A 13,632-nucleotide genomic window follows, 5' to 3' on the forward strand; every position below is an offset into this window, starting at 1 on the left:
TTTTGTATCCATCAACTGCAGATGCTTCATTTGGGATCAGATATTATGTAAGTACTTCTATGTTCTGTATAGCTGATAATTATGAAATTAAGTTGGGTTTATTTCTCTGAAATGCCACAGAGACTTTGGAAATAGCTAATGTGAAAAGAAAAAAGAAGGGGGGAATCATACTATGAGACAAACCTTGTTCCTCAAAATTAAGTAGGCATCCCTCTCACATCATCTCTTCCCTGGAATTTCCAGACAAAAAAAAAAAAAGAAAGAGAAAAAACTTACATAATTTTGATAAAAATATAATGGAGTTTGTCATATTTAATTCTATGTTAAGAAATGCTTTGCTCAAGATTTTGTTTTAGATGTAGTGTAGGTAATCTTTGAAATTCTTTGTGCAGGTCAGGTGCATGTTCTGCATGTTCTACATGTCCAGTGATGTTTTCAGGTGTCTTCCCCCTTCACTGACCCCAATCAGATCTATATTCTTACTTTGTTTCTTCAGGTACAGTAAAGGTAACATTGCAAGGATGTTGTTAGAGTTTTTGTCTAGGTAATCTGTTTCTTTAGTCTACCTGGAATGTGTATTTGGAGAGTTCCCATCTGTTCATTGGTGTCTTAAATCTCTGCCTGTGACTTGACCATGCCTGGGGTTTCCTTATGAAAATAAAAAAGTAACTTCATTCATTATTAGTTTTAGGAATTAATCTTCTTGGGATGCTATAAATTCATTAAAGGATTTGCAATATTACCAGCAATCCTTTTCCTCAGCCACTGAAGGAAAAAAGTAAACACTGAGTTCAAAGATTCTACTGCTATTTTTGTCATGGGTAAGAGAAATGGCATTTTTACAGCAATGGGAAGAGACTCCTTCCCTCTCAAATATACACATAGATGAAGAGATGAAGGAGTTCAAATTCCAAGGGGCTACAGAAACAAATACTCTGAGGGCTGGTCCTGTCTAAACAGTGTAATTTGAACCTTTTCAAATGCTATTTACCAATTAAATCGTAAAAAGTAATTTTCAACTTCCAATTCGGGAAATAGCAAGGGTGCAGTATATAAGTATACCTTTATTATCATTAGTCACTAATAATAAAGGTTAATGTTTGGTAGGGTTGGTATTTATTGCTTGCAGTAATGCACATGCTATGCTTTGGCCAATACTTTAACCAAATAGTAAAAGGATCATTGTAACCTGCAAATTTTAATTGTAGCTTAGCAGTATCTCAGAATGGGAACTTTCCATTCTTACCTTCCTACTTGACAGATTACGTCATTTTAATCGAGGATCCATCTGTTTACATGCACTTGCTCTTCTTTGAATCCTGCCATTAACAGATATGCTATAAAATGTGATCGCACTACTATCACCCTTAAATGCATTTGAATGTTTTATTTCTGAGTAATTGCAGATATGCTGCAAATGGCATATAAAGAAGCAATCTAAACCACTGTGTCGATGCTGGGTTATGCCACTGGATTGCAAACTGCGGGAGTCAATAGGAAAGATTAGATGACTATGTAGTTCTTAATCTCCATGCTATATATGGGTTTTAAATACCAGTGTTTTTCCTCCTACTTATTTCTGGGCTACAGTGTGGTTCGTTTTGCTTCTGTGATACATAAGACTCAAAGATCTTCAGGCCTGCTAAAGGTTTTGCACTAGACATGGCCAAATAATGTATATTTTTTAGGAAGACAAAGATTTTATTGTATTGCATTCTTTTAGAGCAAAGCTGTTCAGAAACTTGCAAGTGCTGGGAACATAATTCTATCCAAAAGAACACACAAAAAAAAAAAACCAAAGAGTCTAATCTTAAGGATATTCTGAGGGAATTTTGCTGCTCTCTGAAGGAAATTAGCTTGAGAATATGGCATTAGTTCTTTTCCAGAGCTTTCAGGAACTTTTTAAACAGTTAAGGAAGTTTTTAACAGTGCTTCAGAGCCTGGCCAGAATTGCTGACTCAGGGCCTTCCTAAATGGAAGAGCTGTGCCTGGCCAGGCAAGGGATTGTAGTCCCAGAGGAAAAGATTTTAAGAGCTCCTGATGCAAAGTGCCAGTGCAGAGGCATGAATTTTTCATGAAGAAAAATCTTGGGAGGCTCCCTCTTCTCAGCTGCTAAGAGCAGTGTTGTAGATAGAAGGTTCTGGCTTAAAAATGGAGGGAGGGAGGAAGGAACAAAGAAAAGTTGGGTTTAAATGACTTGTAAATGGGCAGGGGGAATTACCTAATAGGGTAGGAAATCAGAAAATGAATGACTCAATTCACAGGACCTTAGGGAATTTCTGCCTTAGTGTCTTTATTGAGTGTCAAAATCTCCCTTGGTATTTACACAACTGAAGCACACTGTGCGTCAGTACACACACTTCGCTCTGATGAAAAAGTAATAAGTAATGCCAATGTATTTTAACAGAAGTTGGAAAATGCATTGGAACTACTGAGGTTTACTCCAGAATCTGCAGTGGTTTGTTTGGGTTTGAAAAGCGGAGACAGTGTTTTGGGGTTATTATCACATTATTTAACCCAAATGTTTTTTTTTTTGTAGGGAAAGTTATGTTCAGTTATTTTTAAGGTCCTTTCCAACCCTAACTGTTCTATGATTCTATGATTTGTAGACAGGATATGCTGGCTGTAGACAGGCAGCAATGAACCTTCAATATGACTGCACTTCCACAGATTCTGAATCTGTTTTTCCGTTTCTTGATAGGAATTGGAGGATGCTACACGGTTCTATGGTGAAAGGAAGCTGGCATTTACAGGCTGGAAGGTACTGGAAATGGGAGGGAGGTGCAGTGTATCGGTATGCTGTGTCAGCAGTGGTTGTGGTAATGTAGTGAAGTTGTTAACATCAGGTGGGTAGCAATTCGCTGATAAATAGGCATGGACAGAGTTTTTGTAGTAAAATGATTTCTTTAATATCTACATTTAGTACAGTATCTGTGAAACAATGTAAAGTAACATGTTTTCCTTAATACCTGTGCACTAACCAAGCTCACTTGATTATGCAAAATTCCAACACACTCCACACTTGAGTGTGTTTGGAACTTGTTCCTAAATACAAGGAGATGATTTACTTGGAACAGAATAGTTGATTCTTCATTCCAGCACTTTAAAGATGCATAAAAATCGTTACCTGTACAAACAGGAAGAGTATTCTGCTGTTTGTTTCTTTGTGGTACAATAGCGCCTGGCATTAACAGCTGTGATACTGAACTATAAAGGAATTGGCTGCAGTAAGTATGACTTATCAGCAATTCTGTCATAATAAACTGGTTTTATTCCTCTGTAAGCAAAGCTGAAAGTGAAGAAACCGTATAACATATCAATTTTCAAAGGGCTTTTACTGGTGACTCTGTTCTCACCAGCAAATTGCAGCAGCAAGGCCTAAAAAAGTGTATTTTAAAACATCTGTAAGAGAGTAGATGAAGAATTAATTGAAAAGGTTGGGCAGAAGGAAGCAGTGGCTCATTGCTAGGCTAGGAAGAGGTTTGTTCTGCAGGAGTGTTTCCTGGGTCTGGTCTGTTCATGTTCCTATTTATGTTGCAGCTGACGGAAGATACTGGGAATGACAGATCTGTGAACAGTATGAAAATGGGGAGGATGCTGTAATGGAGTGAGCTGGTGAAGGGCTACAATGTTTTGCCCAAGGAAGTTAAAAGGATTCCTTCATTATACACCTTTAATGAAAGATTAATCTGTTATCTGTCAGTAGTAGCCCAGTAAATCCTCCTAAGGATAAGGCTGTTTTTCAGTGATCCTCAATATTCTGTAGTGTGCTGGGAACGACACCAAGCATAGGAGAGGAATCAGAACAAATGTACCAGCTTTGGAAGACATAGTTGGAATCACGGAAAGCTGTCATGGTTCCTTAGTTAGTGTGTATAGAAGACACCCTGAACGCTTTGTATTCATGCTTGTGAACATTGAGAAGGACTCGCAGCAAGTGCTTTGGAATGTGCAGTGATTTCTATGCAAATCGTGCCACTGGAGACAGCAGAGCAGAGCAGACCTTTGTGGGTCTGCCTGGTTGCTGCAGGAGGTACAGGTTTCAAAGGTGTACAGTACCCACACAATGTCCACAGTGTGCAGGGTAGTACTTCAGAGTTTAGGTAACAAGCTCTTCACGAGTGTGTGTGACAGCACCTCTGCAGCCTCTGTCACCTTCACGGTTTTGGATTTCCAAAGGCGGTTGTTTCACAGGTCAGCCTGTGCCTTTGGTACTTCTTCCTGATGCTATTTTCTTCAATGAACTTCATCCCATTACTTAGTGTAGTTCAAAGGTTACTTAAAGTAATTTATTTCCATCCTTGATGTTAACAGAACAGTGAAGAATGATTACAAGTTTTGTGCCTTCCTTAGTTTTCACATGCTAGTTAAAAAAGGAATCTGCAACTTTGTGTATCCCAGAAGTTCCATTTGCTGTGGTTTAGCAGCATCACATTTTTGTAATAGCAACAGTGGAAACAATTAAATTGATCAATGGCTAGTATTGTGTATTAGGGGTAGCTAAAACAATTGTAGAGGAGACAGTTCTCTTTGACTCCATGGAGAAATGGTAAGATGCCCGATTGTAGCAGTTAATTGGGGTTCAACTGCAGAGATAACATATTTAAAATGCTTAATCCTTAAAGAACTGACACACACCATATTGTTTACTTTTTATTCTTTTGCACTGTTTGCTTCCACTATTTGTTTCCCAGCTGAAGCAAGACAAGCAGGGCTGTCTGCTGTGTTGGTGCAGGTTACTGGAACAGCCTTTTGCAGATGCTACAGAAGGATTTCACCATGTGTCAGTTGGTGCCCAACAGATACAGATGCAGAAGCAGCATCCAGCAAGTGCACGGTGTGGTGTGACATGGTGAAAAAGCACAAATCCCTTGCAACCAGAAACCCCCTTCAGAACTTCACAAAGTTGGTAAGTTCGTATGAGACCAGCTCCTGTCTGGACAGGGAACCACTGCCTGCTGTTTGGGATTTTTCATGCTCACGTTCTTGAAAGCAGTGCTCAGTGAAGCTGGTGGCTTTGGTCTTAAAACACCATTTAATAATTTGTAACCACTGTCATAACCTCCTCCAGGCTTCATGAGGGTAACTTCTCTGAAACCTAAAGCTTTATGGATGATGCTGAAGAAAAGCTAAATTCCTACTACTTCTGCAAATGTTTGTGGTTACAATTTATGTATCTTACAGCAGGATGACCGCAACCCCTGAGTAAGAGCAGAGTCCTGGTGCTAATGCATGTACAACTATGTCAAAGCCATGAAATAGTTTCCTTCTGCTTTGGTGTGTTATCACCAAAGCAGTTCAGTATCATATAAAGACTTGTTTTCCTTTGGTAGAGATGTGCAGATTCATTTTGAATGGGTAGGAGTTGCTTTAGTTGGCTTTTGTACTGGGAAAAAAAAAATTAAATTACATTATAGATTTTCCAGCACTGGTGTCTGACTCACCAATGATGATGTTATATATGGTGTATAAATGTTTTCATTGGCAGTGCATCTTTATGGAGTGAATTGGTAATGAGAAATTAATACCAGAGAACATTGTCTGTCCATTCCAGGAGGATGGATCTTGTACTTGCATGGTAGCATGCATTTGGTATTAAGAAACAAAAAGTTTTCCATTTTCTGTGTTCTAACTTAATTCTAGCCTAACCCATTTAAAACTTGTTTTTCCCTTCTGGTTTCAGATGGAACCAAAGTAGATGAGGCTCTCACTGACATGGTTTTGTGGTGATCTTGGCAGTCCTGGGGTAATGGTTGGACCTCTTGATCTTAAAGGTCTTTTCCAACCTAGTTGATTCTATGAGTCTAGTCTGTAATTTGTTTTAGTTACCTGACTTGAATCAGGGTTCCTTCTGCTGGGTAAATCCTATGGCAATATATAGGAAAAATCATATTCCAAGTATTTTCAGTTTGTGACATAAAAGTCTCTAGGAACAGTTAAGGTTAGCCTGTCTGTCATCATTGTGATGGTTACATTGCATCTTCCTGTGGTTCATGGTAGGTTTATTTGCCTCATCCAAGTTGTATAAAGCGTAACAGAGCAGCTGTGTCTCGGCCATTAACCCAAGGAACCAACTGAACCGACTCTTCCACTGGACAACTCTTCCATAACCTCCACTGTCAAATAGCCTGTCCGTGCATCTGATTTGAGCTGCAGTGGTGAGCTATGGAAGTGCTCAGTGCTGCTTCACCATGCTTGGTACTGGCAGCAGGAGCTGGCACCTTCCTCAGGTGGTGTTTCAAGCAGTTGACTTCAACACTGTGTGTGTGGATGCTGACAATTAAAAATGCATCTAACTCTTACATTATTATATGTTTTAATATCCTGATTAACTCCCAGTAGTGGTTCCTGGTGGTGTCTGGTTATCAAGTAATGCTGTTAAATCCCCTCCTGACTGCACCTCCTGGAGTTCCTCAGTTCTCAATATTCTGAAGCTGTAGGCAGTAATAGTGAAAACACCTAAAATGCCTCCAGTTGGGTCGGTTTCTAATGTCTCATTTGGGCTTTTTCCAGTGCTCAAAGAAAATCAGTTTTTAACTGCTGCTTAAGTGTAGAAGTGATGGTGGTCGTCCTTTTAAGATGCTGCTTCCAGTTAGCTTTTGAGACACTGGATTTTTGTTTAATTATTGTAAGTAGTGGTGTTGCCTGTTGGGGAATCGTAACTCTGAAAATTACCAACTTTAGTAATTTCAGTGGGATTATTTGCGGGGGGGTGTGTGTGTTGGGTTTTTTTGGTTGTTTTCATCATGTTTAAATGTTGTGTTCTAATAAAAAAGGGTGGTTTTTTTTTCAGAAGAGCATTTCTGTGTGATGCCTATCTTTTATGTTTTTTTTTCTAGTCCTAAAACTAGTGCAGTAAACATGATTTTCATGTTCTTTTTGGACACAGAAACATCCTAAAAACAAGCATTTTAATGTAAGATGAAGAACATTCAGAACTTCATCTGTCATCTGAAAGAGACTTAAGGGAAAACCAGTTCTTTGAGAAAGTAAGAGTTTGTTTCCAAACTGTCAGAAGGCATTGGAGAGAAGCGCCTGTCTAATCATTAATGCTGTTTGTAAGACACTTGACGGTCTTGTAAATGTGTTTGCCTTTGTTAATCTGAAACAATTCCTGGATTTCACTGTCCAAGGATGTCAAGTACATGATCTGTACATGTGTATTTCACATAGCTGTTAACAGCTCTCCTTGGTGTACCAGAGAGTGCTCCTGAGCCACAAAAGGTCATTTTAACTCACGGGACATTGTGTTTTCTCTGTTTCCTTGCATATGCTGTGGAAACACTGTGGGATCTCCCAGGGATTCGATGAACTTTAGCTCATTTAAAGTTTAACATAATGTTTGAATGATATGCAAATGCCAAAGTGAGTGTAGCATTTCTGCATGTAGAGGGCTGGTGCTGATGTGCTGTCCTCTGTCCTTTGACCCAGGTATTGAACACTCCTCGAAAAGGGGAGCTGGGGAAGAGGCAGCTGATGTGGCTGGGGTGTCATTCTCAGGCATTCCCTCTTCAGTGGGAGAACAGTTAGACCAATATAGAGAGTTCTGAAAATCTCACTTGTGCTTCCAAGGACTTACCAGTATGATTGGGTTTTCCCTGTGCAGTTTACTTAAGACTTATTCAAAAGGGCAATTAAACCCAGAGGAGAGGAGTGTGCCACGACACTCCTTGCCACGCAGGCAGTAAAGATGCTTCATCACCAACAGTGAGAACATGCAACACATTTTTTTTTTTTCAACTTTGGTCATATTCCATGTGTCCTTTATTTGGTGATTTGGGAAGAATTTATTGGAATTTGTGTTTTAAATTGAAACATATATAACAGAGATGCGTTATTTACTGTATCAGAAGCTGTCTTGCTCTTTGCTTGTTTTGCGGCAAGGTATGTGTCTGTGCTTGAAGGTCAAGCTTACCAGTTTGTTAACTGGGTGTCTTTTATGTGGACTCCAAGCTGTGCCACGTTTTGACTCAACAAGGAACAGCTTTTTCTTCAAAAGCTGAAGTCCTATTTTAGGCTTAATCTACACTGCTGATGGTACAGCTGGGTAATAATACTAGGTTTTTATTCCGATGACGTTGAAAATACAATCATTTTGAAGAGGGCAGATCTTCCATTACATCTTGTGTTGCTGAAAGTCAGCTTCAAGCACCGTGTTCTGTTTCTTGGCTAAGATGCATAATGCATCTTTGCTCTTATCACTGAAATTCTTGCTCAATTTCACTTTTAGTAGTGGATGAAAGTTTCACATCACAATAGTTAAGATCATGTCCATATAGTAGGTCCTTCTGAGAGCTTTCATCTAAATGTGGCTCGTGAGCTATGGCAGTGCTCCACACGTTGTTCTTTCCCTGGGATTTATATAAGAGTTCTCGCATTCTCCTGTTTTCTTTGGATGTGGATTCCCAAATGACTTCAAGTTCCCCTTCAGTTTTCCTTAAAAATAAACAAAATTAAAAAAAAAAACTAATTTAAAAAGTGCTTTCCAGCAGTACATAATTTTGATATGTGGATAAACAAATAATAAACTGCAGGTGACATTTGAAATGATAATTGAAATTCATTCCTGTCCTGGGTTCAGCAGTAGCAGTCATGTTTTTTCCTTTGTGTTAACTGGTGCAGTGCTGTGTTTTGACTTCTAGTTTGAGAACAGCGTTGGTGAAGCCAATGTTTTCGGTTGTTGCTAAGTGATGTTTACCCTGACCAAGGACTCTGTGAGGCTCATGCTCTGCCAGGGAGGAGGGGAAGCTGTGAGGAAGCAGAGACGGGGCGCCTGACCCGGGCTAGCCGGGGAGGTATTCCATACCACAGCACGTCATGCCCGGGGTGGGGGGTAACTGGGAGTTACCCGGAAGGACAGGGGCTTCCGGGTGGAACTCGCTTTCTTGGCCGGTGGTATCGTATTCTCTTCCCTTGTTATTTTCCCTTATCATTGTTTTAACTGATAGTAGCGGTGGTGATTTGTTGCTGGACTGTTCTTGTCTCAACCCGTTTGTGTTGCACTCTCTCGGACCTCCTCCCCGTTCCTCCGGGAGCGGGGAAGGGGAGAGCCCCGGTGCAGGGTGGGGGAGACGGACACGGACCTCGATTGTTGTCAGCTCGGCACCACTCACTGGGAGTGAGTGAACAAGTTACCTGACTGGGTTTAAACCACGAAAATTCCTTTTTTTAAAAAAAGCTAATTGTAATGCTAGAGAGGCGAGGATGGGAAAAAAGATCTGGACCCATGTAGTAAGTAAATTGGATTTAGTCATAGAATCCCAGACTGGTTTGGGTTGGAAGGGGCCTTAAAGCTCATCCAGTTCCAATCCCCTGCCATGGGCAGGGACACCTTCCACTAGACCAGGTTGCTACAAGCCCTGTCCAACCTGGCCTTGAACACTGCCAGGGATGGGACAGCCACAGCTTCTCTGGGCACCCTGTGCCAGGGCCTCACAATCACGTTGCAGAATTTCTTCGTAACCTCTAATCTAAATCTACCCACTGTAAGTTTAAAGCCATTCACCCTTGTCCTGTCACAACACACCCTTGTAAAAGAGCAGCACAGGCAAGGTCCAAATATCATGACTGTCGCTGTCCACTGAATCCAGGACTCATCAGTATCTGTGGGGCTGTGGTTCTGCTTCCTAAGATGGGCTCGTCTGTACCACATGCCCCTTCTGCCAGGAGTCCTGCATCTCTTTGCTCCAAGGCTGAAGTGTCTGATCAGAAGGTCGCCTTGGTGCTTAGCTAATGCCTCTTTGTGGAGGCCAAATACAAGCTCTGGAAACCTCAAGGCCTTTTAAGGCATTATAACTTTATGGGCCTGTTTGTCTTGCCACCCAAGCATAAATGAGTGAATTATGTAATGTGTGTTGGGTGTTTTTTTCCTCCTTCAGGGTGCTGCTGCTGATGGTATGGTTTTCTCAACACTCAAGTTTCTTCTGAGAACAGCCCTCCCCTCCCTCCTCTTACATCTTCCTGTATCTCACCAGAAATTCCCTCAGCTGTGCACAGCACTGCCATCCTTGACTATGACTACTGTGACATTACCCTGTACAGATCACAGCCCCAGAGGTGACCCCTGGGACTCCTGTTACTGGTAACCAGTGTTACCATGCCCATAGCAGCTGGTTCACCTCTTCAAACACAAACTTGGCATGTAGAACCAGATACATACTCAGCTATAAATGTGTCCTGTTTCCAGATGTCTTTTGGAAAAAGCACCAATGTTTCTCATAGATGTTCACTGCTGTCCAGAGAAGCTGTGGCTGCCCCATCCCTGGCAGTGTCCAAGGCCAGGCTGGATGAGTCTTGGAGCAACCTGCTCTAGTGGAAGGTGTCCGTGCCCATGACAGGCAGTTGGAATTGGATGAGCTGTAAAGTTTTTCCAACCCAAGCCAGTCTGGGATTCTATAAAATGAGTAAAAATAAAAACTGCACTCAATCCCAAACCTGGCCAAAAAATGCAAGATTTGTATTTGCTTGAGAGTAAGCAAAATGCCAGTGCTGCACTGTGTTTGAAGATGAAAAAGTCAACAGAAGTAGATTTTAAAGCAGATTCTTCTTTACAAAAGACAAGAGCTTTCTGCCCTCACTGAAGTCATCCAACCTTAATCTGTGAGAAATGTTATTTGGGCTGGCACAATAACTCATTTTCATCTGTCATCTAACAGTTTATTTACATAATCCTTAACACAAAGATTAACAATCTGTATTTTAGATTAACATCCAAAGCTCCTACGATTGTAACTAAGTCTATTTTATGTGTGACCTCACAGGTAGGACAGCTCCTCTCCTTTGCCTGTGCATGGCTGTGAAGATTTTCTACCGTTGGCCCTCTTCTGAGTACAGCCTAAAGTAGTTCATAAATCAGACATTTAACATCCAAAGTACAGCAGCTGTAATGATCTCCTAGTACTGCTGCTCTGCAGAAGACTTATGAAACACACCGTGACCTTAGGGTAAGTGCCCTCTGAAAGAGACCTGAAGCATTTATGAACCTGGTTTTCTCCCCTGGAAGCACATTAACAACTTTGTTCATATCTGAAACATGCCATACAGCTAAGGAAAGGTATGTGATAATGATCACTCAGAAGATTACTCTGTAAACAATTAAAATGTCATTATCAGCTGCTCAAAGAACAGAAAATGGCTTCTTATCAGTTCCTGTAGGCAAAAGGTTGCTGTGAATTTCCAATATTCTCTAGCAAAGGCTGTAATTATTGAGAAGGTTCTACAGAGCAGCTTCTAGGAAAGTAAAATTTGGGTATCTTTAGAAGCTTTAAAAGCTTTTCTTTATCTAAAGAACAATTCACAAATTCACAGAATGGTTAGGATTGGAATGGACTGATTTTGTGTGCTTAGTGAAGAAAAGTCAATTGAGCCTGAAGAGGGAAAAGGGAATTTAGTATACTGTGTGGAAAGTGTAATTAATTATTTGACATTGCTGTGTTACATCATCTCATTTACCTACTTTGGGGGTAGAAAGGTAAACTTTTGAAGATCCATATTTTGGGACTTTGAATTATGCTACATCTAAAAAACCTCTTTAACTGTCTGTTAACCTGAACTCAGAGGTATGAAATGCAATAAATGATAAATCCTAAATAAAGTATTTCCAAATAAATGTGGAATAGTCAAAATACTGTTTTGTCACACTGCTTAATAGCACTGTATAAAGTAATCAAGAGAAACTCTGCTGATATCAGGTAGATGGTACCAAACCCTGTTTTTCTACTATTCTTTGATCTATTATTTCACAGAGGCTGAGATGACTTGCCAAATGACTGCTTACTTACCTCTCTTCAGTTGTAAAAACTTTTTGCTGTATGCTGATAAGGTCAATGTGATATGAATCTTTCCACTGCCAGAAGGAAAATGTGCCTTTAAAAGACTCTATTAAAAGGACATTTCAACACTGACAGTCATAATCTTGTACAATCTGTTAAATTATCTTTTTATACTGCACATAGCCCATCTAAGTCACTTATTAACAGAACAGTAAGGTAAGGAAACCCATCACATGTATTCCCTTAATTTCCTACTATTCTGAAAGCTGTTGAGGGGTGTGGAGGGGAAAGTGTTCAGCCTTTAGTAGAAGATTGATAATTAACATGCACCTTCATGATTTACAGACACACACCCCAAATCAAAGACAAGGTGCAGATTATTAGTCTTTTTGAGAAGAAATCTGAAGAACAGTAATAGTCATCCATCCCTCTTTCAAAAGGTCTCAGAGTTGGAAATTAAGAGACAATACCATATGAGGCAAGAGCTGGCAGCTGTGTGTAATTGCCTCCCCTTTTACACATCAGATTTACTTGGATTGCTCCTGCCTGTGACTGATTACCTTTTCTGCTGCAGCACTTCATCCAGGGTTTCCTGCTTGTCTTGCAGCAGACGCTGAAGCTGCTTCACTTCATGCTGGTACCAAGCAGTCTTCCCAGCAAATTCTTTCTCCTGTTCAATCATCTTAAGACTGATATCTCCAAGCTTCCCAGTTGCTTTCTTTTTATATACCTGTAACAGTTGAAGATAATAGGGAAAATAGGATTAATAGCAGAAATAAGAATAACTTACTACCAAGAAAAGAAATAGCTAGGGATAGTAATTAGCAGTTTAATCTTTACATTGGTGCTGCCTTGCTTAAATATGTGAAGAAGGTTGCATTATGGTTTTAGTTACCTATTCATTAATTTGAAGGTGTTAAAATCAGTTTGTTCTGCATATAAACTAGTGTGTACAGTGCTGCATGTTCATCATGAGAGTCAAAAGAATTAGCTGGGAAAAAAAAAAAGGTTTGTTTTCCAAGATGCAAAGCTACATTGCATAGCATGTGTCGCTTACTAATTGTCCAGCAGTCATATTTATCAATACATAGAGAAAAGCTGAACTTTCAACTCTGTCAGTAAATGCCTCCTCCAGCTCCAGACCTGGAACCTGACATTATCTATGCAGGGCAGGTGCCTATCACTGTTACAGAGAACTAGAAACAACTTCCTCTTTTAACACATAAAAAGGCTGATAAAGAAAGTGGTCAATAGTACTGGTGAAATCCACTTTTTGCCTAGTGGTCATTGATCATCCAGCTACTGGGAAGTGTGTGTTTTAACCTGGACTCTGCCTCAGCTATAAGGGATAGATGTAAGTCTGATCATGCTCCTACGATTGTAACTATGTCTATTTAAAATGTGTAAGCTATCTCAGCAGAACTTCAGCACTTCACTAAGTGAGGGGTACCCAGGCTGCTCCCTATTTGCTGTGAGAGCCTGGCGGGGTTGGGGTGGTTCTGGACACACTGACACAACTGCTGGCACTTAGAGAACTTTCACAGTAGGCTACCACCGTGCTCAAGACAACGTCTTGTTAATTTTCTCTAAAGTGAAGCAGGTAGCAGTTAACAGACTTGTGGAGATGCCGATTTTAAGGAAGCGGGTGACAACATGTAGCTGGAAGTGGTAGTATTTTCCTCCAGAGCTGCAGAGGGTAGTCTGCCCAATGTCATGGTACTGCCAGTATGTAGTACGCACCCAAGATGAGGAAAGATCATGGATGCAGCAGCTGGTACTGAAGCTGACATAGCTCCTGTGATGATACAGTAAGTATGGCAAAAATGCCAACAAAACACCCCATCAAAAAAGAAATTGCTAT

General features: G+C 40.4%; 1 protein-coding gene across 1 annotated transcript in view; it reads right to left on the minus strand.

Moving 5' to 3' along the window:
• Positions 1 to 8,048: 8,048 nt before the first annotated feature.
• Positions 8,049 to 13,632, minus strand: part of CEP89 (centrosomal protein 89) — a 29,663-nt gene continuing 24,079 nt past the window's right edge. Inside the window, exons 18-19 of the mRNA XM_057400209.1 lie at positions 12,332 to 12,501; positions 8,049 to 8,436 (exon numbers count right to left, since the gene is read on the minus strand). Of these exons, the coding sequence (XP_057256192.1) occupies positions 8,199 to 8,436; positions 12,332 to 12,501 (408 nt within the window). The 3' untranslated portion in view covers positions 8,049 to 8,198. The remainder of the gene's footprint in view (positions 8,437 to 12,331; positions 12,502 to 13,632) is intronic.

The sequence above is a fragment of the Pezoporus wallicus genome, unplaced genomic scaffold (genome assembly GCF_028554395.1).
Source record: "Pezoporus wallicus isolate ANWC-B61680 ecotype Strahan unplaced genomic scaffold, APGP_CSIRO_Pwel_v1 contig_447, whole genome shotgun sequence".
In the NCBI taxonomy this organism is placed as follows: domain Eukaryota; kingdom Metazoa; phylum Chordata; class Aves; order Psittaciformes; family Psittacidae; genus Pezoporus; species Pezoporus wallicus.